Genomic DNA, 27,556 nt, shown 5'->3' with positions numbered 1-27,556 from the left:
CTGTCCCTGTCACTGTCACTGTCACTGTCACTGTCACTGTCACTGTCACTGTCACTGTCATTATCATTATCATTATCATTATCATTATTATGATTATTATTATTATTATTATATACTTAGTCAAAATTACTTCTATGCTATATTCTACATATATCAAACGTGGAATACTAACGCAAAGCGAGTTCTGTGTTGGCTTTATTCAACAACAATTATAACTGCAATATGAGCTCCTTAATGTTGCAGTTATTTATGTGTTTTATTTGATCGAAGTTGAACATATTTATTTATAACACAAATAAGTGATATACCTATGTGAATTGTTGAACTCTGTGTTTGTCCCAGTTTATTTTTGCTTGCAATACTGGAAAAACATTTTATGCAAATCAATGTATCGTCGTTTGTTTTCATTTCGCCTTTATCTATATCTACACAGAAGTGTCACTTTTTGCGCAGTGTAGAGTTTGTATCGTTTCTGTTAAAACCAAGGATATAAGTGCGATGCTCAACATGTAATGAAATAGTTCACTGGGCGTGTATAGTTTCTGGGTCGTCAGGCTCTTTGGATCATGCACGGACCAATGCGATAATTTGTCAGCAATTAGCAACTTGACAGTGTCGAATGACTGTGCCATTTTCCTGTATCATTAAAACTAATCTATTCTAACATGAATATTGCTAATGTTGTTCCGGCTCCCGTACATAACATTCTTAACATTCTTATATCTTTAAAATCTGCAATCTCCTCTCGCTCCCACACTGAGCCGCGAGAAGGGGCCTTTTGCATGCGCAAAGGCTTTCCACACAAGCCGCGAAGCGGCGAGGTCCGGGGGGCGAAGCTCCGCGCGGTCGTTCCCGCGTCCGATAACGGTATTTTCGCGACGTTTTTCCCGCGTTTTTCCAGGTAAAATTTCGATTTCCCGGGGCACCTCGTCTAGGCGCGGACCGTCCGATACCGAAAATTTCCCCCCGGAATTTCGCTCTTCTAGACGTTTTTCGGGACGTAGAGGTCGTTATTTTCACGTCCGACACCGATTTCCGTCCCTCGCGATCGATATCGCGGCGAAAAAACGAAATTTGAACGTTTCAAAATTTTCGTCGAGTTCGAGCCGATGCGGACAGTTAAATAACTTATACAAGGACATCCACCGAGTGTCTGAGATAGCTCGAGGGACTGGACGTCGGCCGTCCGTACGCGGGACCCCGGTTCGAATCGAGAGCTTTTGATTTTTTATTCTCGCTATTTTCTACTTTTTTTATTTAAATATTATGTAGGAATATGTTTTATTTGCTTACCTTTTTCAAACTTTTATTTACAATGTTTAATGAAATTAACACGGAATCGCTGCCGCTTTACTTTCTTTACTTTAAAACCTGCAATCTCCTCTCGCTCCCACTCGACCGCGAAAAACGGCGATTTGCTGGACTTAAACGGTCTTTTCGCGAGTCGCGAAGCGGCCGGACGAAGAACGCAAAGCGCCCTTCGTTTCTTCCTTTATCCAAACGTCATATTTTGAAAACGATTTCTTAACGTATTCTAAGTGAAATTTTTATTTTGCGGGACGGCTGCCGGCGATGTTTCGCGCGGAACAGAGATGCAACGTGTCGGCAGACGGCAATGCCCATCGACGGAAACATGACAATCGTGATTGATGCCAGATTGAAACGTCAAAATAAATTTCACACCAAAAGACGTTCGTAGGGTCGCGGATTGTTGTTATTTCATCTTTCTACGCCTCTTTTAAACTTTAATACATAGCTACCCTACGATATATACAGGTATTTATTTATCATTACGTTTTTATTTACTTTTTTTCTTAGCTCTACCACTACGGTATACCAGCTGAATGTATCTCGATCTGCTGTAAGTATCCACTAAGAGTTATATATTTCTTTCTAATTTTAAAGAAAACAGCAGTACGTAAATCCCTTCACCTTTGTATTAGTACATTTGCTTCATTAATTACTATATTACATTCGTATTATTCCACAAACGTCAAAAGTTGCGAATTATTGAAATAAGTTGGAGCTAAAGACTTCCAGGTCGTGGAATGTTATTTGTCTGTTTTATACCATTGTGGATCTTTCGCGGACGATTTTGTGGCAGAATACAGATACAGACGACAAACTTCACATAAAGACGTTAGTGCAGCGGTGAGGATGGGATAACCTAAGATTTATTGCTTACATATCGCCGCAGTTTAATTATATATGTTTTTAAACCTTTTCATAAAGAAAAATATATACATTTTCAAACACTTTTTTCTACAGTGTCTAAAAAAATTGCGTTGAAGCTCGAACGGTCAGGAATGTTCTGTATAATTCAAAAATTTATTGATTGCAATATTTTTATGACAAATCGTATCTTATTAACCAGATGTTTTGTACTGGATGTTTCATAAAACTGACACAGGTGGACTAGGCTTTTCTATTCTTTTTACTTTTTTTACTTTCTCTACTGAAATGTTTTGAGGAAAACTGTCCATTCGCTTTTTGGAAAATCCATATACTGAGTGTTCCACAAAATTGAGCCAGGTCAGACTCATCGTTTTAAACCTTTCTATAACAAAAAATATAAAATTTCAAATATGTTTTTTATATACAGTGTCTAAAAAATTGAGTTGAAAGTCGAACGGTCCAGAGGCTTTTCAGTTTATTGATTGCAATATTTTTATGAAAAATCTTATATAGTAGTAATCGTATGCTGTTTGCAAAGGTATGTACCGAATGTTTCATAAAAATGACACAGGTGAACTTTGATTTTACTTATCTTTTCACTTTCCCTATTTTTTTTTTAAATCTTTTGATGAAAGTTATATAGTTACTAACCAAAGGTTTTTTTGAAAATCCATATACTGCATGTTCTACATAATTGACCCAAGTCAAAATTATCGGTCTAGAGGCTTCTGTATATTTCAGAAATTTATTGTAGCAATATTTTTATGAAAAGTCTTATATTGTAGAACTCAGAGGCATTTTGCAAATTTATATATTAAGTGTTTCATAAAAACGACACAGGCGAACTAGGATTTTTTTCTCATTTCACTACCTACCTAATTTTTCAAATAGATATTTCTACACATGGTGTCTTATTAACCAAATGTTTTTTGCAATTTATGTACAGGATGTTTCATAAAACTGACACAGGTGGACCAGATTTTCTCTGATTCATTTTGTTAATTTTTTCATGAAATCTTTTGAAGAAAAGTTGTATATTTACTGACCAGCAGCTTTTTAGAAAATCCATATACGTACTGGGTGTTCTACAAAATTGATCCACATCTGAAACGGGCAATTTTTTTCCTTTTCACTTTTAACTTTGTCTTTATTTATTAGTCTTTTAATAAAAAATTGTATACTTATTAACCAGTTGTCTTTTTGAATTTTTATACTGAGTATTGCACAATACTGATGCAGATTAAAATTATGAATAGAACTAAACTTTCCTTAATGTTTTTTCCTTTTCTATATTTTGTACTGAAGTCTGCAATATTTTTATGAAAAACCTTATACCCGACTAACCAGATGTTTCTTGCAATTTATGTACAGGATGTTTCGTAAAACTTACACAGGTGGACTAGATTTTTCCTTATTCATTTTTTTAATTGTTTCTTTAAATCTTTTGAAGAAAATTTAAAAATCCATATAATAGATGTTCTATAGAATTAAGGGCAATTTTGTTTCTTTTCACTTTTAGAATTGTCTTTATTTACTACAGTCTTTTAATGAAAATTTGTATAAGTATGTGTTAACCAGTTGTCTTAATTTATTTTTTTACCATTTCTGCCTTGCCTACGTAATCTTTGGATGAAAAATTTTATATTTACTAACCAGATGCCTTTTTTGGAAGTTTGAAAGAAACTTTTCCCCAAGGGCCGAAGGCCCGAGAGAAACGCCAAACTCCGCGTTAGCGGAGTTTGCCTGCCTTTCTAGTTTCTGTCTTAAAATGGGATGACAATCTTGCCGATGACAATATTACAGTATTCACAGAGGGTACAACTTCTTAACACTAGTGATTCTTACAGTAACTTGTGTAATGCGATAGTCGAATCTGCGCATAATATGGATATGATCAAAAAGTACTCCACTAACACTATTATCTCTTTTTTTTCTCCAAAGAAACCATGGTATGATGAATGAATTAAAATTGAATATTTTTATATTAAGAAAGAGTACTTACTAGGAGTTGATCAAATATAAAAAAATATTTGTACGATAAATCTGTTGTTTCTGGCTAGCTGACTAGCTGCTGCTAGTGATCAGAGTGTGTTCTGGAAGACTCTAAAAAGCTTTCGTACCAATATTAAGTTTACAACCCTTTCTATTTCGGTATGATAACAATTCTATGAATATGTTTATCCTCAGAGGATATGTGACAGCACACTATTTTTTAACGCTAAAGATCTAATTCTTGATGTACCAATTAGTCTCCCTGAAGGTACTCTCGTTCGTTATAAAAGAACTGGCGGTTATATCTATGTACTGTATGTATACAGGGTGTAACGTAAAGGTTGGGAATAAATTAAACGGTAAATTTTTTATTTAGAAAAATAAATATTTGTCATATGAAGTTATGCTCTGCGGGTTTTCTTTTCAAAGCAACAGGGCGCTAAAAAATTTCAAAACATTTAGTATTTTAATATCATTTTCAATGCAAAAGTCCTTTTTCCATGCATATTTGACCATGTTCGATGGCTGAGTCAAAGCATACTTCATAATTTTTTTGTTATTTTTATTTTCCAATGTTGGCAGTGGGAAAAATAAGTGGTGTATTTACAAAAGTTTTGTTTACGGAAAAATTATCGAGCTACAAATAAAACGCAAGAGGGTAATTTTGTTTAAAATAAAAAGTTGATCATAAAAAAATATTAAAAAAATATTTTTACCATTGACGTACTAGTATTTTGTTCTAAAAACATTACGGAACAATCCGTACGCACGCCACTGAGTAACTTACAAAGTCAATCTTTTTCCTGTTACTAGGGGATTATCAAATTAAGCTAATGCTAAAATTTCTTTCCATTATCTTATAATGTTCAAAAGTTATTGGAGATTAAACTAAATTTTTGGAAACTTTTTAGCGCCCTGCAGCTTGGAAAATAAAACCCGTAGAGCATAACATCATATGAGAAAAATTTATTATTTAAACCAAAAAATCCACAGTTTCATTTATTCCCAACCTTTACGTTACACCCAGTGTAATCAAATTCTAGCTGATGATAACACACCTTTAGCTTGGTCTAGTGTGATTCTAACAATGCTAATAATCCTTCTAATTATCGCAGTATTGCATTGGTTAATTGCCTTGCTATTTTCACTAATATTTTACTTTCTCGACTAACGAATTGATGTGACTTAAATAACGCCCTACTTGAGTGTCACTCCGGTTTTAGTAAAAATCAAAGTTTTATTGAAAATGTTTATGTTCTCAAGTTGTTTCATAGGGGTATTGGGAAAGTTGTATAACAATGCTCGTATTAGAGTAAAATTTGGTGACGAGTTTTCCAAATAGTTTGACTTAAGAAACAGGAGTTTTGCAGGGTGAATCTCCAAGTCCAATTTTATTTTCACTTTTCAATACTGATATTGAAGATTTTTTAGATCCAATGACTTTTACGACATTCTAATGTTGCTATACGCAGATGACTTAGTAATCCTTGCTGATTCACAGATTAACTTGGTTAATAAACTTGCTTTACTCGAAAAATTTACAACAAAACTAACTGTAAATGCCTTTAAATCTAAAATACTTTGCTTCCCTATTTTTCTCCAATAATCATAGAACTGAATTGGTAAATAAGTTTTCCTATTTAGGAGTTGCATTTGTTTCCTCTCCTTTGTTCCGTGAAATGGCTGAATCTACAGTTGCAAAAACGAAACAAGTTATTGGATCAGTTCTTTCCATTATATCTCGGTCTAAAATGTATTCCTGGAAATCTCGCATGCAGCTATACAACAGTATAATCATTAACTCACTTACTAATTGTGTTGCTGTGTAGAGTGTTCGTTATAGTGATACACTTGAAAGAATTCAGGTGGGCTTTTTTAAAAGACTGCTTCTTTTCCCAAAGAATACTGCTGATTGTACGGTACGACTTGAAGGTCTTTCTTACATTGTACTGAAATCTTGTCTTAAATGGCTACGTAAATTACTAGCTATGGATAAAAAACGATATCATTATCTATGTTTTATGCGCCAAGTGCCGTTATTAAATACTGACTCTAGATTTAATTGGCTGTCACAAATTATCCTCTCTTAGGGGTAAATGATTTGCAGATCAACTTAAATACGCATAATCTGGCACAGAGTACTAATACTCTTTTACGTACATATGAGAACATCCTCCACTATAACGGCAACAAACAAAACAAACAAAATCCTCAGTTTTATTTGTATTTAATATGTATTTAATTTTAACTAGCTATCCGAAAAATTATCTAACCTTCGGGTTACCAATACATATTGATATATATATATATATATACCCTATTGAAGTATGCACCATTTGTAATACTTTTTGATTTACACTTGAACATATGTTTATTAAATGCCCTATATATGAACATTATCCCCAAAAGTCCTAAAACTGCTAAGATGCTGTGCACGTTTGTAATGGGTGTACTTGAGCTTCGTGCCTTTATTTTAAACGAGTAATTGTTTTCTTCTATACTTTCCCTCACTTCTTAATTCTTTCTTTTTTTATGTTATGTAATTGTAAATTAGGGTAATTGACTTTTTCTTCTTTTTTCTCATCCTAAAATTGTATATGTTAGGAATTTAGGTTAGGTTAGTAAGTTTTGTTAGAAAAAGAAGAAAAAAACTGTCAGTATGTATGTAAAAAATGTCTATGGTTGTATCATTTATGTCAACGTAAAGAAAACGTCATTTAAATAAAGTATTGTTCTTATCACCGTATTACCTATTTATGCAAATAGAAAAGGAGAACGTCGAAGGCAATTAACGACGGGTAGTTGTCTGATGTCTCGACATAGTTTTTTTTTAATAATCTACATAAGAGTGAGGACTGCGTGAAAGCGCGTAAATCAGTTTGGAATATCAGAGAAAACAGTTAATAGAGAAACGAGCGTGTTTTCGGTGTCTTATGTAAGATTACATGGCAAAATAGTGTCGCGTGCGCCTATGATGTGTGATTTGTTCGCGATCACATGTACCAATTATTATGTATCCACAATTACCTTCGAATAAAACCGTTGAGGACAGTGTAAATCCTGTTACGGAACAGACTCTTGCCAATTGTACCAAACGTGTTTTTACATACTCTAAGGGTAAACTTAAAGGGGTCAGAGAAAGGTCTTGCGTTTCGCGAGCTTTAATCGACAGTGGGTCCCAGAGGTCCTATATTCTAAAATCTACAGCCATGAAGTTAGGATATAGACCTAAACGAACAGAAAGTATTGTCTATTGTCTATTTGGCGGAAAAACCATGACACAAATTCATAATAATTGTTCTGATGTTACTACAAGGGTAGTTATTTTTTAACATCTGCAGTTCTTAACCAGCCTGCTATTTGTACCGATATTTTACCAGTTTTCGATGGTACTTGGGTGGAAGAAGTTCGCAGTTTGAATATTGAACTTTCCGATATAAATAAAATTGGACCAATCGAACTGTTACTTGGAGGAGATGTGGCTGGTAAAATCTATGGTGGTGACTATAAAGAATTGAAATGTGGTCTAGTTGCTACCAAGACATGTCTGGGGTGGACTCTCATGGAAAAAGTTTCTACTGAGGAAAACATCGATTGACAACCTTGTTGATAAAACAAGCATGAATCATCGAATTATGACGGCTTGATGTTTTGGGTATCACCGAACCTTCCGAAAGGAAAACCAGGGAGGAGTTAGTCGATGATGCTAAGGATTTCTTTCTGCGTACTGTGAAGATAAATCAGGGGAGGTATGAAGTGCGGCTGCCGTGGATCGCCCGGCACCCTCCACTCCCAGATAATTATAACCTCCCCAAAAGGTGATTACAGTCACTATCAGAAGACTAGAGAACGAGAACATGACGGAAAAGTATAATCAGATTTGGCTCTCGATGGGTCATAGAGGAGCTTGCAGATAATGTAGGAGTTTTACCAGTTCAGCCTCATAGGGCTGTGGTAAGACTGATCAATGATTGTCGAGAGAAGGGCCCAAATTTAATTGAGGAAATAATAATAATAATAATAATAATAATAATAATAGTGTTTATTAGCCAATTGGATGTACAAAAAATATATATATACCCATATGTATACGAGTATAATAATTATAATACTTAATTAAGTTACCCTAAATAATTAATAATGTCTATATCTACATATTTGTTGTAATAAACACAATACTCACTTAAGTGATAAAACTTGAGAGTGAGAAATGAGTAAATCACAGGTTATCTCATTTAAGACACAAAAGCATGTATAGTATATTTACAACGACACAAAATAATAAAAACAAACTAACATCAAAATTAAAAATACATTAATTTAGTAACAATATAACAAGAATTACAAGAAGCTAAAATGTCTACATATGCAGATTATACAGTACAATAACTATTCGGATTTTTGTTTTAAACCATTAACTGATGAATAACTGTTCTGCTGGTTTGGAGAAGATGCCCTTTCAGTAAGTATTTGTATTTTTTTATACTCTTAATTTCCTTTAATTTTCCAGGAACTGTGTTGTAAATTTTTGGAGCCAGGTATCGATAACTATGTTGTCCTTTTGCGGTGTACATCAATGGAATTACTACACATTTATCCTTAGATCGAGTATGATAACAGTGTTCAATATTTTGAAAATTATTTTTCTCAGCGTGAGTTTTTATTGCAACTTTGAAATAATATAATTGCTTAATATCGAAAATTTGTAATTCCTTATACAACATTTCAGAAGGGTATGTTCTTTCCTTATTTAACATAGATTTCATAATTCTTTTTTGTAGCACATTTATATCGTGAATATATACATCATCAGCTGCCCCCCAAGCAATTATTACATAACTAAGATGGCTTTCTATCAGCGCATAATATATTATTTTTAATTGTTTTATTGTTAAAAAATATCTTATTTGTCTTATTTTACAAAGTACGTATCTTAGTTTCTTTTTCAGGACTTCAACATGAGCATTCCATCTCAGATGACTATCCAGTGTTACTCCTAAGTAGGTGACATTTTCTTCTGATTTAATAATAAGGTTATCACTATTCATGTTTACTTTTAGGCTATGGAAATCTGGGAGAGTACCACTAAGGACGGAAAAAGGTAAGTATACAGTTTTTGTCTTATTAATGGTGAGTAAGTTATTAGAATACCATGTAAGTATGTTCTCCATATCTTTTTCAGCTTTTATTTTCAGGTCATTCCAAGATTGTTCCTCATAATAAATGGCAGTATCATCAGCAAAAGCGAGTATAGTTCCACTTGTTTCAACTTCAAATAAATCATTGATATATATATTGAACAAGAGAGGTCCTAATACGGTTCCTTGCGGTACGCCGCATGTGATGTCGTGAAAACTGCTTTTAGCGTCATTTATTTGAACGCATTGCTTCCTTCTCGTGAGGTAAGACCTGAATAAAGTTTGACATAATCCTCTAATACCAATATCATCCAGTTTTTGTAATAGTAAAGTGTGAGATACAGTATCAAATGCCTTTTGGATGTCAACAAATATACACAAAGATTTTGTTCTTCTATCAAGCGATTTATATATTTTTTCAGTTAACATGTTAATTGCATCCTGAGTACATTTCCCCTCTTTGAAACCAAATTGATTTTTAGATAACAATGCATTTTTTTTAAGATATTCTGTTAGTCGATGTTTTATGATTTTCTCAAACACTTTGGATAGATTTGAAATAAGAGAAATCGGTCTATAGTTTCCTAGGCACATTGAATCGCCTTTTTTAAACACTGGTTTTACAATAGATATTTTGAAGTGAGATGGACATTCACCTGTTTGAATTATTTTATTTATTATATGTGCGAGAGGATTAGAGATTCCATTTTGAATCTCTTTGAGTGTGTCAGCTGCTATTCCATCGATGCCTGGCGCTTTCTTATTTTTTAGAGAATTAATTGCTGACTTTACTTCAACTACATCAGTTGGAAAGATGAACATTGTTTCTTTATGTTCACTCTTTTTAATTTTAAGTTTAACGTTATTTGAAATAGTGACAGAATTCGTCAATTTTTCCCCTATTTGTGTAAAATAATTATTAAATTCTTCAGCTATTCCTATATCACTATCTATTATTTGATCATTATTTTTCCTAATCCTTGTAATCCTATTGGCATTATTCGATTTATCATTAGTTACTTTGTTAACCACTTTCCACAGATTCCTTGGGTCTCCTGGATTATCGTATATTTGTTTTGTATAAAAATTTGATTTACTTACGTTGATTAACTTTGTTACTTTGTTCCTATAGCTCGTATATTCATGTCTTAGATTTATATTTCCAGGATCTTTTAATAATTTTTTCCTCAAATCATTCTTTCTGTTTATCGACTTTACTAACCCTTCCGAAATCCACTCTTTCCTTTTTCTATTATTACTGTTTATCTTAATGTTTGTTGTAGAATTTTGTATTTTTTGTTCCAAAACTTTTACAAAATAATCAGTTGCCGATTCTGAATTTTCCAGTTCATATAACTCTTCCCAGCTTACTTCCATTAAAGATTGTTTCAGATTATCAGTATTTAGAATTTTTCTGTAATACGGTTGTATTTTTGACATCTTAATATTTTGTTCTGGGAAAACAATCTGTAGTGCCGTCATAAAATGATCTGTTACATGCGTCCACACAACAAAAGGAATTATATAATCAAGCTCCGTTTTCGTCTTCACAAAAGCATGATCCAGGCAAGTGCCTCCTTGGTCATTTATTCTAGTGATTTTATTTATAGCGGATATATATGAGTTTTCAGACATAATATTCAAGTAGTCATTTGTAAAATCTTTATCTCTTAAAATATCAATATTTATATCGCCCATTATAAATATATAATCATGATAATTACGGCAATTGGTTAATAATGTTTCGAGGTCTTTATTAAAAGCAAAGGAACAAGATTCTGGGCTTGGGCTCCTATACATTACAAAAATTTTAATTTTTTTGTTGTTGAGTGTCAGCGATAACTCTATTACATTCATGATATCACTTATTTTCCGTATATTGAAACAATATTTGATGCTACTTTTGATATATATCATCACTCCATCTGCCTTGTTAAACTTTCCATGATTATAAATAATGTCGTAACCCTGCATTTTATAAACATCTGTATTTTCAATTTGCCATGTTTCAGTAAGTATAATGCAGTCTATATCCGTCTTCATTTGTTGCATAGTAATTTTAAACTCATTTAGATTTTTGTTAATACTTCTAATATTCTGTTGACAAACTGTAAGATTTAAATATTTTTTATTTACAGATAGGACCTTGTCTAATTCAAGAACAGAGTCCAATTCATAAGTTTCAACAGTTTTTATTTTAAAGTCTCGTAAATATGGATTCATATTAATTCTACAATAGTAATATAAGGAAGAAGGACTCGACGGGGATACTCTTCTTGGTCGAGGGGTCAATCACGACAAGTAACACACACAAGGTAGACCACGGAATACAGAGACAGAAGAGAAACAGAGGATTTTTTTTAATATAATATGAACAAAACAGTATGCAAAGCGATAAAAGCACATTAAATAATATAAAACTAAGACTTCTTATTAATAGAGGTGGCGATCCTTTCAGAAGAGCGGACGTTATCTCCAGATGACTTTTTTGTGTTACGAGGTCCACCTGAAATAGGAGGCGTACATTTCGCATTACTTGACAATCCTTTTATTGCTTAATTTTGTCCTCGTTTGTTGGGTTATCTGCTAATTCTGCAAATATAGCCTCTTTTATAGCGATAGTTGGTGTTGATGGGGCACTTAAATTACGTCTATAAGGAGGAGGGGAGAGCTTGCTAATATCTATTTCGTCATCCTCATTCTCGCCAAGTTGAATTTTTTTCAGATCTTGATATGTATACTCTTCTCCGTTAATAATAAGCTTGTAGTTGCGTATTTTAGCAGGTATATTCTTATTTCTTGCATGTACTAAGTGTTTCGTAAGAAGTTTTCTCTCTTCAATATCTTCTGGTGTCAAATCATCCTTAATGTAGATATTGCCACCTTTTAGTTTATAACTTTGGGAAATTATTTCTGATTTTTTCAAATATGAGATCAATTCTAACCGGATTGGTCTAATTTTACTATTTACCTTGGTCCCTATTCTATAAACATTGTTTATTTCTTGTATTACTATCTGTACACGTAACTTCTCGTTTATAAGGCTTAATACATTATTCAAAGTATTCTCATTCTTATCTTCCTGACAACCATAAATAATAATACTATTCCTTTTAGCTCTTCTTTCACTGATTCTAAGCTTAAATTTAAGTTCTCTGTTCTCTTCTATTAGTTTTTCATAGTTCTTATTTATCTCAACAGTTTTCTTTTCTAAATCACTTTTAAGAGATCTAATTTCTTCTCTGATTTCCACGTTTTGAGCAGTNTACAACTTGGGAGAATTTCGCATACGTCAGTTCACAGAAGTCTCAGAAGGAACAACCTTCACCCTTATCATTTGACCCCTGTTCAAAGTTTACTGGATCGTGATAGGGCAGAACGTGTTCAGTTTTGTCAGTGGTATATCCAACAAACTAATAGAGATCCCCAATTTTACAAGCATATAATTTGGACTGACGAGTCAACATTTACCAGAGATGGCATATTTAATTATCATAATGACCATACGTGGGCACCTGTGAATCCTCATGCTGTCAGGCCCTCCAATAATCAATACAGATTCAAAGTTAACGTATGGATGGGTATAATTGGAAATTACGTTCTTAGACCAATTATACTAGAAAATACATTAAATGCAGAGGCATTTCTTGATCTTCTTCAGAACGAACTGCATAATATATTAGAAGAGGTTCCTTTAAATTTTCGGATTAATTCCTGGCTTCAAATGGATGGTTGCCCTGCACATAACAGCAGGGAGATTCGCGCATGGCTAAATGAGCATTATGAAGATAGATGGATAGGACGCTTTGGTACAGTTAGGTGGCCTCCTCGAAGTCCTGATCTAACTCCGTTAGACTTCTTTTGGTGGGGTAGATTAAAATCTTTGGTATATGAAGTACCAATTGAAACTCGAGAACAGCTCGAACAAAGGATTTTTGCTTGTTGGGAGCTACTTCGACAGCAAAATGGAGAAGTGCGTCGCACAGTTGCTTCCGTGCGGAGAAGGTGCGCTTTATGTATCCGTCAAGGGGGAGGTTACATCGAAAATTATTAAGTCATTGTAAATATGTTACTAAGTTATAAATAATTTTTTCAACAATTTTGTTACTTTAATTTAAAAAAGCAGTCTTAAAATAAAAATAAAGTACTATAAAGTTTGTGTATTTTCGATTTTTACGGTGTTTATTACCTTTGCCCTTGATATTGTTGCCAAAAAAAAATAGTAAACTCAAAAGTTGATATATCGTTGAAGAGCTTACTAAATACAGTAGTTTTTGCTGAAGAAAAAACACGTCCTCATTAACAAATTTTTGGCGTTACCACCAATAAGGAGAAACCACTAATTTTGCTCATTTCACAATTATTACATTTAACTTTTTACAGCACCTGGTATAGTAGATTTTTTAAACACTCATATATGCTCGTCTTGTAGTAAATTTAACACTCTTTCCGATGGTATGTCTAAATTTGATGTGGGTGTAAGAATAACAGAGATATCTTTGTTTTTATGAAAAAAGGCACAAAATTTTTTGAAATCAAAAAATGTTAAATAGAAGAGCAACTATCAACTTTCCAAAAAAATCTTATACTACTTTTTTGTTGAAAATTACTTTTATAATAACCCCCTGAAGGTTGGCCATCACCATACGTTACACCCTGTATATATTGAACAAGAGAGGTCCTAATACGGTTCCTTGCGGTACGCCGCATGTGATGTCGTGAAAACTGCTTTTAGCGTCATTTATTTGAACGCATTGCTTCCTTCTCGTGAGGTAAGACCTGAATAAAGTTTGACATAATCCTCTAATACCAATATCATCCAGTTTTTGTAATAGTAAAGTGTGAGATACAGTATCGAATGCCTTTTGGATGTCAACAAATATACACAAAGATTTTGTTCTTCTATCAAGCGATTTATATATTTTTTCAGTTAACATGTTAATTGCATCATGAGTACATTTCCCTTCTTTGAAACCAAATTGATTTTTAGATAACAATGCATTTTTTTTAAGATATTCTGTTAGTCGATGTTTTATGATTTTCTCAAACACTTTGGATAGATTTGAAATAAGAGAAATCGGTCTATAGTTTCCTAGGCACATTGAATCGCCTTTTTTAAACACTGGTTTTATAATAGATATTTTGAAGTGAGATGGACATTCACCTGTTTGAATTATTTTATTTATTATATGTGCGAGAGGATTAGAGATTTCATTTTGAAGCTCTTTGAGTGTTTCAGCTGCTATTCCATCGATGCCTGGCGCTTTCTTATTTTTTAGAGAATTAATTGCTGACTTTACTTCAACTACATCAGTTGGAAAGATGAACATTGTTTCTTTATGTTCACCCTTTTTAATTTTAAGTTTAACGTTATTTGAAATAGTGACAGAATTCGTCAATTTTTCCCCTATTTGTGTAAAATAATTATTAAATTCTTCAGCTATTCCTATATCACTATCTATTATTTGATCATTATTTTTCCTAATCCTTGTAATCCTATTGGCATTATTCGATTTATCATTAGTTACTTTGTTAACCACTTGCCACAGATTCCTTGGGTCTCCTGGATTATCGTCTATTTGTTTTGTATAAAAATTTGATTTACTTACGTTGATTAACTTTGTTACTTTGTTCCTATAGCTCGTATATTCATGTCTTAGATTTATATTTCCAGGATCTTTTAATAATTTTTTCCTCAAATCATTCTTTCTGTTTATCGACTTTACTAACCCTTCCGAAATCCACTCTTTCCTTTTTCTATTATTACTGTTTATCTTAATGTTTGTTGTAGAATTTTGTATTTTTTGTTCCAAAACTTTTACAAAATAATCAGTTGCCGATTCTGAATTTTCCAGTTCATATAACTCTTCCCAGCTTACTTCCATTAAAGATTGTTTCAGATTATCAGTATTTAGAATTTTTCTGTAATACGGTTGTATTTTTGACATCTTAATATTTTGTTCTGGGAAAACAATCTGTAGTGCCGTCATAAAATGATCTGTTACATGCGTCCACACAACAAAAGGAATTATATAATCAAGCTCCGTTTTCGTCTTCACAAAAGCATGATCCAGGCAAGTGCCTCCTTGGTCATTTATTCTAGTGATTTTATTTATAGCGGATATATATGAGTTTTCAGACATAATATTCAAGTAGTCATTTGTAAAATCTTTATCTCTTAAAATATCAATATTTATATCGCCCATTATAAATATATAATCATGATAATTACGGCAATTGGTTAATAATGTTTCGAGGTCTTTATTAAAAGCAAAGGAACAAGATTCTGGGCTTGGGCTCCTATACATTACAAAAATTTTAATTTTTTTGTTGTTGAGTGTCAGCGATAACTCTATTACATTCATGATATCACTTATTTTCCGTATATTGAAACAATATTTGATGCTACTTTTGATATATATCATCACTCCATCTGCCTTGTTAAACTTTCCATGATTATAAATAATGTCGTAACCCTGCATTTTATAAACATCTGTATTTTCAATTTGCCATGTTTCAGTAAGTATAATGCAGTCTATATCCGTCTTCATTTGTTGCATAGTAATTTTAAACTCATTTAGATTTTTGTTAATACTTCTAATATTCTGTTGACAAACTGTAAGATTTAAATATTTTTTATTTACAGATAGGACCTTGTCTAATTCAAGAACAGAGTCCAATTCATAAGTTTCAACAGTTTTTATTTTAAAGTCTCGTAAATATGGATTCATATTAATTCTACAATAGTAATATAAGGAAGAAGGACTCGACGGGGATACTCTTCTTGGTCGAGGGGTCAATCACGACAAGTAACACACACAAGGTAGACCACGGAATACAGAGACAGAAGAGAAACAGAGGATTTTTTTTAATATAATATGAACAAAACAGTATGCAAAGCGATAAAAGCACATTAAATAATATAAAACTAAGACTTCTTATTAATAGAGGTGGCGATCCTTTCAGAAGAGCGGACGTTATCTCCAGATGACTTTTTTGTGTTACGAGGTCCACCTGAAATAGGAGGCGTACATTTCGCATTACTTGACAATCCTTTTATTGCTTAATTTTGTCCTCGTTTGTTGGGTTATCTGCTAATTCTGCAAATATAGCCTCTTTTATAGCGATAGTTGGTGTTGATGGGGCACTTAAATTACGTCTATAAGGAGGAGGGGAGAGCTTGCTAATATCTATTTCGTCATCCTCATTCTCGCCAAGTTGAATTTTTTTCAGATCTTGATATGTATACTCTTCTCCGTTAATAATAAGCTTGTAGTTGCGTATTTTAGCAGGTATATTCTTATTTCTTGCATGTACTAAGTGTTTCGTAAGAAGTTTTCTCTCTTCAATATCTTCTGGTGTCAAATCATCCTTAATGTAGATATTGCCACCTTTTAGTTTATAACTTTGGGAAATTATTTCTGATTTTTTCAAATATGAGATCAATTCTAACCGGATTGGTCTAATTTTACTATTTACCTTGGTCCCTATTCTATAAACATTGTTTATTTCTTGTATTACTATCTGTACACGTAACTTCTCGTTTATAAGGCTTAATACATTATTCAAAGTATTCTCATTCTTATCTTCCTGACAACCATAAATAATAATACTATTCCTTTTAGCTCTTCTTTCACTGATTCTAAGCTTAAATTTAAGTTCTCTGTTCTCTTCTATTAGTTTTTCATAGTTCTTATTTATCTCAACAGTTTTCTTTTCTAAATCACTTTTAAGAGATCTAATTTCTTCTCTGATTTCCACGTTTTGAGCAGTAAGGTTCATGAGAGCTTTATAAATGTCATCGTTTGACACATTTTTTTTCTCACTCATGCTCATAAATGTTTAATTACAATTACTTATTTAAGTGTAATAAGACACGTACTTCCAATTTTATACAGCAAATAATTCAAATTATTTGTAGTGTATGGTCGTCATTAAAAATAATTGGACACAAGCAAAAAAGAATCCAGGCACAAAACACAATTAAACATAAGAAATCACTTTCTGATGATAGTGGAAATAGGCAAATATTTATATGTCTATTACATTAGATTTGCACAGATGTATTTATAATATTAGTTACAATCAGTAATAATTTTTAGACTACTCACAGTGCATTTTTGATTAGTATCAGATATGCCGCCACATTAGCTCCTTTTATAATTTCAGGATATTTCTTCAAATCACAATTAAACTACAATAAACAGCAGTTCGACGTACACGTGTGTCGCTCGATCCTTCGATACTGTTGAAATTCAGGGAAAATCAAATAGGTGTCACTTCAGATATTGAGAAAGCCTTTCTTCAAATCGGTATCCATCCCAGCGATAGAGATTTTCTCAGATTTTTATGGATAGGGCCAGACGGAAAAGAAAAGACATCGACACAGACGAGTGTTTGGAGTTAACTGTAGTTTATTCTTGTTGAGAAAACTATTGAATATTATCTTGACTGTTATCTGGAAATGTCTACGAAAACTGATACCCCCTATGCAGTAGACTCTGTCGTTAAATTGTCGAAAAATTGTTATGTAGATAAATGCATCACCAGTATTCCGGATGAGGCCAACTTGAGGTAGTTCATTCAAAAAGAATAATAATGAAACAGACTAAATTTGAACACGGCGGGTGAGAGCACTTTCGAAAAGAACACGGAAAGAAGCGTTTGTTCCTGTACTCGGTTTGAAATGGTGTTTAACAAGAGGCACTTTAATGGTCAATGATACTTGGTTAACAGGAGAGTTGGATTTGGAAGGCATAGCTGTAATGAAGCGGTTAATTCTTTCAATGGCTCAACAATTGTTTGACCCCATTGGGTTCACGAGTCCTGCTACTCTAATGCCCAAGTTATGGTTGCAATGTCTTTGGGCGACGAATTTGCGTTGGGACGATTCAGTTGATGCTGAGACGGAGCAAGCTTTTCGACAGTGGATTAGCGGCCTGCCATATCTTTTCAAAATTGAGATCCCACGTTGGATCGGAGGGGAAACTGATCAGGTGCAATGCAAGTAAAAATGCTCTTACATGTGCTATCTTCCTCAGAATTGTAACCGGAGGTCATGTGTCTATCCATTTATTGGTGGCAAAGGCTAAAGTTGCCCCGCTTCATAAATTAACCATATCTCGTCTGGAGTTGCTGGCTGCAAAAATTGGTGCCAGATTATTTGCCAAAACTGTAAAGAATTTGAGTGGCGAAATCGAATCCAATTTTTGAAGCGACTCTTCATCTGTTGTGGTATGGATTCAAAGGAAAGAGGAATGGGCTACATTCGTTTTGAACAGAATAGCAGAGATTCGGGCGTTAACTCATCCAAAATCATGGAGACCTGATTCCGCCGATTTACCTTCACGAGGCTGCTCGCCTAAATACTTATTGGAATCAAAATGGTGGCAGGGCCCAGAATGGTTGTATGAAAGTTCGCATAGTTGGCCAACTGACGAATTGGTTTGCGACGAGCTGGAGATTAATCTGGAGAAAAAGATAAAACTAGCCACCACCCTTTTGTGTTCACTGGCTGATGAATGTCATCTTTATCATTTCTACACCAGGACTATAAGAATGATAGCCAGGATATACAGGTTTTGTCATAACCCCAAACATACCGAAGAAAGGTGCAGAGGTGAATTGACTGTGGATGAAATGGATAAGGGCGAAAAGTGGTTTAAATTCATTTTGTAACGAACATGATATTTTGAGACAAGAAGAATTTTGTAACCCGTTGGCCGACTTAAAAAATTATTACTATATTTTATGGGGAATTTTATTCTAAAATTTTTCTTACTCTTGTTTGTTTTCAGAAACCTGTCGTTTTTAACAAAATACGAATAACTAATAATACGTATTGTAGCTGTTATTTAAAATCATCGAAAATTCAATTCAAAAGGTGACTACCTATGAATTTAAACGTCAAACTTGACGATCAGGAAAAAAATCATTTAATTTTAGAGAGTGTTTTGAAAATGGACGGGAAGTTTTCATTTGGCGAACAAGTTGACATGCCTAACACAGACAGAAACCTATTACTATTAGTGTTAGGTTTCTGTGAAGGAAACTACAGAAGAAGTGTTGAAGAATATCGGATCAGACGTAATCTCATATCCACCCATATCATATCCAAATAGTGTAAGAATTGTTACAAAATGATTTGGTTAAACGAGTGAATTTCTGCCAGTTCATTTTACATCAAGGCATTAATTTTCAAAAGAAAATTATCTTTCCTGATGAAGCTTGTTTCACCCGCAGAGATATTACAAATTTACGTAACTGTCATGAGTACTCCGATGTAAATCCTCATGCAGAATCTCCTCGACATTTCCTACGCGAGTTTGGATCGGTGTTATTGTTCGGTATTTAATTGGCCCAGTTATTTTACCGAATCGACTAAATGGCGAAACTTATTCAAAATTTCTCCACAACACTCCTGGATCTACTTGACGAGGTGCCACTACAACTCAGACTGGAACATTGGATTATACATGATGGAGCACCCCCACATTTTAGTAATATTGTTTAAACCACCAGTATCCAAATAAATGGATTGAAAGAGGAAATAATTGCCCACAAGTTTGGCCTCCACGATCACCAGACGTCAACAAATGTGACTTCTTCCTTTGGGGAACTTTAAAAGAATTTGAGTATTCCCCGCCAGTTGTATCTCTAGCAAAATTGTGGAAACGCATTGCGGATAAATGCACATTTATTAGAAACAATCTTGAGAAAAATAAGAAAAGTTTTAGAATTAAATTCCAGAAAATAAAGTAATAATTTTGTAAATCCGCCAACGGGTTTAAAAATTCTATCGAATTTTAATGATGCATCATCCCCATAGGCGTAGCTACAATTTTTCCTCGAGATGGGCCCAGGGCTCCAAGCTCCATTGAAACCTTAAAAAAAAGCTCTCGCTCGCATCAGCGACTTACCGATATCAAATTTGGACACGTTTTAATTTAATTCTAAAAAAAGGCCGCACCGTCACCGACTTATCGATATAACAAGAATAATAAATGATGTTAGATCTATTTTTCTGGGGTGGTCACCGAGCCCGGCACACATCATCACCGATCATGTACCAAGTTTGGTTTTTCTAAGTTCAATTATAACTGAGATATTGATTTTTTTCGAAATTTGAAACCCCACTTTCAAGGCCTATAACGTCTCAGGGGTATAAAGCTTAGCTTCATCGTCTCAGCTTAGTATAAAGGGAAGTTGCGCTAAATCACCATATTTTGTGTTCCCCTACATGCCCTTGCTCTGTGTCGGTTCTTATGCGAAATTCCCTGTATATAATTCTAGGATTTATTTATTTAATTAAGTATTTTTTTTATTCCCACTTAAAATGTATGAAATATATTTAAAAAATATATGTTTTACACTTACAGTTTCTGTGTATTTAGTGTTCGCTACTGGTCCCATTAAAAAACTTAGGGAAGTATGGCAGAATATGACCAATATCGTATTGTAGAACCTAACTCCTTGCAAGCATCGTAACTTTTCAACTTCTCGAGATGTTTTAACCATTACAAATCTTTCCCAATTTCTTAGTATTGAAAAGGCGGCTATCACTCTTCCCCAGTAAGTACTAATTATTCTCTGATATTCGGACTTATCCTTATATCTAGCCATTCCTTCATAAACAGATCCAAATATTACCAGAGCCATATAACAAATAAATAATGCCCTAAAATATAATTTAATGTCTCTAATGTTAATAAACTTAATTCTAGTATTTAAAATATCATAAAAACTAAACAATTTCTTATCGTAATTATTTTTTTATAATTTATTTGCATTATTAAATATATTAAATAGGAATAAATGATACTCACAAATCACGAATGTAAATTTTATTTTTTGACCGATACAATAAAGATTATTGTAACATACCTACACCTAAATGTTTGTCACAGATCTTGAAATATAAGGACAAAGGTATAGAGGGTGCTATTTGTTTCAGATCTAACCCCTGTATTTTTGTTGTGCAAAATTCAGTCAGTATAGACATTGTTAATGTTAAAGTTACGGATTTTGAGATATGTATTTGAAATTTTCTTGAGCGTTTTATAACTGTTTTATATTGCGAATTTATTCACCAATTAATTCACAAAGTTTTTCATGAATTAATTCATCAATTTTTTCATCAAACAGGTTTTACATTGTTTTATACTTCGTAAATTTCTTTGAAACAAAAACACCTACTACCAACTTCATCATCTTCATCTACATCAATAAAAATTAAATGCTGTTCGTTGGTAAACGCATCACTTACAAACGGTTGGACCGATTTGCAAAATATTTTTAAATGTTCGTAATAGTCTGAATAAGGTTTTTGGAGAAAGAAAAATTGGAACTTAACCTCAATATTTTTGTTGGTACTTCTGAACTTCATGAAGGAATATACGAAAATTAGAACATTTTAGAAAAAATTCAAAGTTATTTGATAGTAGATTTGGTGCATTACACTTGTCTAATTTCCTTACGAAGTGACATCATGAATTAATTCATGAATAAATTTGCATGTAAAAATATAAGTACAAGAATTTGAAAATATTGAAGCAAGGCGTCACTCCAAGATAGGAACTGTCAAAATTGAACAGTATCACCATGGTAAATCTTCTTCGTAAACAGTTTGATGCTGCAGCCTTCATGAATGTTTACAAGCCACGTAACCTCCTAGCTTAGGCAACCCAACATTGCACGATTAGTACTGGTAACGAAAATTCCCTAAATTTTGGCATCACCAATATTAATGACTCATTTACAATGACCAATGACGCTACGCTCGAATTAATGCGATCGCTGATTGGTTGAATAGTATCTCGTGAAAAATTACAACAATCAGCCGGTGGAACAGAACGTTGTGTTTTAACGTAACCTTGATCTTACTATTTTAATAATTTTTAATTTTACCGAAATTTAAAGGCCAACATGAAGGAAATACTGTTCCAAACAAAATTACTAATCACGTGGCTCGTAAACATTTATGAAGGCTCTGTAGTATCATGAGGTGAGGCCATAAAAGTTATACAAACGTTAGGAGAAAGAAGACACAATAATTATGATGACTTAGTACACTTAGAATTAGAAATGAGATTTGGTGACAAATACCTACAGTAGGTCTAGCAAGCACAGCTAAAAAGTAGGACACAAAGAACAAATGTGAGTTTACAACAGTATGAGGGAGATGTATCCTGTTTAGTTTACCTACCATCACCACCACTCATCATTTTGTGGATAAAATGTCATAATATTATTAAATTTATGTTGATGGAAAGTATTCAAAATATAGAAAAATTGATTTTTAGTATATCTTTGACGTATTTTTATTTTCCTACAGGTTACACCTAATTACAGTAAAAGCTAAACAAATTATAAATATAAAGTAGTTACTGCGTTGTAAGATGTTTTCAAGATATGTACGAGTATTTACAACTATTTTACATTAAGTTTTTCTTCGTACACACGAATTATTTAGACTAAACTATCAAAATGGAGGTCACACAAAAATGATATAGAAATAAAAAGAGTGCATGCATTAAAAATAGGTGATTTTCTCATTACATTAGTATTTGCAAGATCACAATAAAAGGTAAAACTATGCCGAATTTCTATCCATGGAACAAATAAATTTAATTTTTCCAATAAAGCAGGGCAGGCGATTCTATAGTTTACTAAATCATAAACAAAAGCAATTGCAGTTTCTTCTTTAAGTGAAACACCCTGGATATTTTTAGAGATATAATGTTTGATGGATACTATCCCCCATTTTGATGGAAATATGACTTACGGGAAGCATTAGCTCCTAATTGTCAGACAAAATAAGTATTTCAAATGTTCACTATGTGAAAGTATATAGAGTACCTACTTCATTAAAAAATAATAGAGGTGTATTTTCACAGCTTTGTGATATTCATTTGTTTCATACAATATTTAGGTACATTTAAGATCTAAATATTTTAAAACAAATCTGATGAGAATGATTTCACATTTTAGCACTAATTAGTATACATCTGTGGAAGTTTTTTTAAAAAACAATTTTCAAAATTGCTGATTCCCATAATAGAAAACTTACTAAAACGAAAAAAAAATTAGTAATTTTACAGTACTTATTCATAGCGATGTGTTATTCTCCATTATAGCGCTTTATTAAAGATTGTGCAGTTGTAAATTCATAAAACCCAAGAAATCTTTGATTTTGATTTCACGTATTTCCTCAGTGCGTCTCACCTGCTTTATACAGAGTGACTAATATAGCTTCTCGCTTAACTATAAGATACATTAATCAAAACGAAATAATTTCTAAGATGCCTATTTTAATTTTTGTCTTCTTTTAAAAGATCCTCTGTCTAACATACCCCCTAAAGGAATAAGTATGTCGACCAACCAGTCACTATAATATTTACCGTAAATATAAATTGTGTTTACTTACCCAACAATTACATCAATAATGTCTATAGGGTACTGAGCTTCATTTGTCTCACATGTTATTCTTGTAATAGTTCCCTTTAGTCCATACTGATAAAACTTTCCATTGTAACAGTTAGTTATGCCTTCTCGTAATTCCGGTTCGTTTTGATAAGGTATATTTGAACATGTAAGAGGAACACAAATACTATGTCTAATGTGGTCATGTCTATAATTAAACTTGTCGGCACTAACTTCCTAAAAACATTTTGCGTTTCAATTTGGTGAGGGAGTTATGACATATTTACATATTGGTAAAGTATTTTGTATGTTAATACATTTTATATAATCTAAGTTTGTATAGGAGACGGTTGCAGAGCAACAAAAAAACAAAAAAAGTTGTTGTTGAAAAATAAATTAAAAATTATGACATGTTCTAAATACTATTAATCTATTTGTGTAGTTGTACAACCTTCAGGAAATAAAGAAAATTATTCAAATCAGCACAAGAGTTTATACAGTCCACTCTATCGAATAACATTGGTCCATCTTCGGTGGATTTCTTGTTTCCTGATTTGAACATACAAGAGGCCAATTGACAGGCGACGGGGAACACAGGTGACAGGCAACAAAAATACTACTAATTCAATTTTCTATTCTGTCTCGATTACAACGGTCTAAAGTAAGCAATTAGTTATAATTTTGTATTTTTAACTGACAAGTTAGGTGCAAACTGATTTACTGTCATATTGTCTTTCTATTAATCGTTTTGAATAATACAAAAGTGTAGAATTCACTTACAAATTCAAAACATCTTCAATTTTTTTGACAATTTTGACAGTTCAGTACGATTACATACGATTTCATCCCTATTTCAAATCATTACTTGCTTTATTCAATTATTAGACAATTTAAACAAGCTATTATAAACGATTAACAATTTATTAACAATCTATTAAAATGGCAGCCGATTTAACGAAACTGATTAGGAAACGAGGTGCTGTGAAGCCATCTCCAACCAATTTTGAGCAATTTTTGAAATCAATTCAAGAGTTATCTGCGATTGATGTAACTGATGTGCCTGACAAAACAATTATTGAATTGCAAGATCGTTGTGAAAAATTTAAAATATTATTTTCAGAGTATGATCACGTTCAAAATGAAATAGAGTCAATTTGCGATGAAGTTGATTTAGAAAAACAGTATCAAGATCGCGATGATTTTATATCTAAGTACCATTCTATATTAGCAGATGCTAAAATATTCAAAAAATCAATTTGTAAAGGCAGTAGATGTTACTGATGACGCTCATGTAAGTTCTATTCAAGGCACTGTTTCACAAACAGTTAGTCAATATAATGAGTTAAAATTACCTGAAACGGATCTTGGCAAATTCGAGGGAAAATTTGATGACTGGTTAATGTTCAAACATACGTTTGAGTCTCTAGTTATTTCAAATAAAACAGTTAGTAATGTTCAGCGGTTCCATTATTTGAGGTCATGTTTGGAGGGTGAGGCATTACAAGTAATTCGTTCATTAGAATTTATTCCTGACAATTTTGATAAAGCTTGGCAAATGCTGTGTTTACGTTTCAATAATAATAGACAATTAATTCATAATCATGTTAGGGCATTATTCGAGTTAGATTCTTTGACAAAAGAATCTCGATTTGGTTTAAGAAATTTGATGGATACTGTGTCCAGACATTTGTAAGATCTAGAAACGTTAAAACAGCCTACACAACATTGGGACACATTAATTGTTTATTTAATATCCACTAAATTTGATAAATTTACTTCCCGAGAATGAGATAAATATCGAATGAATATTGAATCTCCAAAATTATCTCATATAAAGGAATTTATAGATACTAAGGCCGAGTATTTGTCAAGTATCGAAGCCAAAACAATAAATAAAGGTGTAAAACAAATGTCTTTATTAGCATCAAACATACAATGCAACTTTTGCAAGAAAAATCATATGATCTATAATTGTGAACAATTTTTAGATCTTGCAATTCCTGAAAGAATTCAAAGGATAAAAGATTTAAAACTATGTAATAACTGTTTATGTTTTGGTCATAGATATAATGACTGCAAAGGAGGTAAATGCAAAAAATGCCATCAAAAACATAGTACTTTATTACATCTTGACAAACAGCACACACCCCCACAAACATCAGATCAAGTTTCAGAAGTTACACTAACTAGTAACATCAACAATGATTCTGTTTTGCTTTCTACAGTGTGCATATCTATAGCTGATCATCAAGGTAGATTTCATAAGATCAGGGCGATACTAGATTCTGGTTCGCAGTCTAGTTTTATCTCTTCTAGTCTATGCAGTCGACTTAAATTGAATAAATACTCAACAAATATTTCAATTATGGGTATTAACAATGTTTCCTCCAATTTAAAACACAAATGTGACATTTCAGTGCAATCCTTGAATAGCAATTTTTCTGCAATTATTTCTTGTTTTGTGCTAAATAGTATCACCGAAAATTTGCCAATTTCAAAGATAAACATTGAGTCATGGAATATTCCCAAGGATATCAATTTAGCTGATCCGCAATTCAATGATCCGGGAGAAATTCATCTTCTTATTGGTGCTGAACTATTTTGGGATATTTTAATTCCAGAACAATTAAGTTTAAGAAAAGGACTTCCGGTGCTTCAAAATTCATAATTCGGTTGGCTTGTATCTGGGGCTATTAAGATACCATCTCAAAAGGTTTATTGCAATTTTTCAAGACTTGATGACATAAATGTTAATCTTCAAAAATTTTGGGAGATCGAAGAAACCAATAAGCAAATAATAATCTTCTGATGATACTGATTGTGAAAATCAGTTTAAAAACAATTTTTCTAGAAATAAAGAAGGTAGATTTGTGGTTAAAATACCATTGCATTCTTCTATCCCTCTTTTAGGTGATTCCATGAACACCGCAATTAAACGGCTTCAAAGTATTTAAGGCAAATTTCAACCAATTCGGAATTCAAATGTATGTATAGTGAGTTCATACAAGAGTATATCAAATTGGGACATATGTCATTATTGAAACCATTTAATAAGCCCAAACTCGCATTTTATCTTCCTCATCATGGAGTACTTCGTAAAGAGAGTTTAACTACCAAGCTACTAGTTGTGTTTGATGGTTCTGCAAAATCTAATTCAGGTTTTTCTATTAATGACTTACAATATGCTGGACCTTCAATTCAAAATGATATCTTTTCAATTCTTTTACGATTTAGACAACATACATTTGTCATGTCTGCAGATATCGAGAAAATGTATAGGCAGATCCTTATTCATCCAGACGATAGGCATTTACAGCGAATTGTTTGGAGAAATAATTCAAATGAAAGTGTTTCAGTTTATGAGTTGAATACAGTAAGTTATGGCACGAAGTCAGCACTTTATTTAACAATACGGTGTTTGAAACAGGTCGCTTATGAGTTCCAAGACCAATTTCCTATTGCATCAGAAATTATTCTACGTGATTTTTATGTAGATGACTTAATAACTGGATTTGATTCTGAACAAGAAGCTGTTACAATTTGTAAAGAAATAATTTTTATATTAAATTCTGTACGTTTTCCGCTTCGAAAATGGACATCAAATAGTTCTAGGTTTCTAGAAAAAATTGAAAATAAGTCTGATCCTATGAGTGTTATCATTTTTGGTGACAACGAACAATTTAAAACATTGGGCATTCGTTGGGTACCAAAAACAGATGTGCTTGTGTATCATATTTCTGCAAGTTTTGAAAATATTGTGACAAAGCGATTTATACTTTCAAATGTGGCAAAAATATTTGACCCACTAGGTCTTGTTAGTCCATGTGTCA

General features: G+C 32.7%; 1 protein-coding gene across 1 annotated transcript; it reads right to left on the bottom strand.

The window, feature by feature from the left end:
- Positions 1-6,488: 6,488 nt before the first annotated feature.
- On the bottom strand, positions 6,489-23,957 carry LOC108915750. Its single transcript, XM_018721872.1, has 3 exons — positions 23,731-23,957; positions 20,682-20,982; positions 6,489-6,752 (listed from the first exon to the last, which is right to left on the bottom strand). The coding sequence occupies exons 2-3, from the start codon at positions 20,961-20,963 to the stop codon at positions 6,675-6,677; spliced, it is 360 nt and encodes a 119-aa protein (XP_018577388.1). The 5' UTR covers positions 20,964-20,982; positions 23,731-23,957; the 3' UTR covers positions 6,489-6,674.
- Positions 23,958-27,556: the final 3,599 nt, after the last annotated feature.

The sequence above is a fragment of the Anoplophora glabripennis genome, unplaced genomic scaffold, assembly GCF_000390285.2.
Source record: "Anoplophora glabripennis isolate ALB-LARVAE unplaced genomic scaffold, Agla_2.0 scaffold1585, whole genome shotgun sequence".
Classification (NCBI taxonomy): domain Eukaryota; kingdom Metazoa; phylum Arthropoda; class Insecta; order Coleoptera; family Cerambycidae; genus Anoplophora; species Anoplophora glabripennis.
The sequence above is the reverse complement of the archived record's forward strand: the minus strand, read 5'-3'. Positions and strand labels throughout refer to the sequence as shown.

What these genes read in the sequence shown, in the direction of transcription:
- LOC108915750 (XM_018721872.1), bottom strand. Translation starts at nt 20,963, where the DNA reads ATGGCTCTGGTAATATTTGGATCTGTTTATGAAGGAATGGCTAGATAT. An exon ending in ACACTAAATACACAGAAACT is followed by an intron (nt 6,753 to 20,681) that starts GTAAGTGTAAAA and finishes ATACAATTTTAG; the next exon opens with GATGAGAAAAAAGAAGAAAA.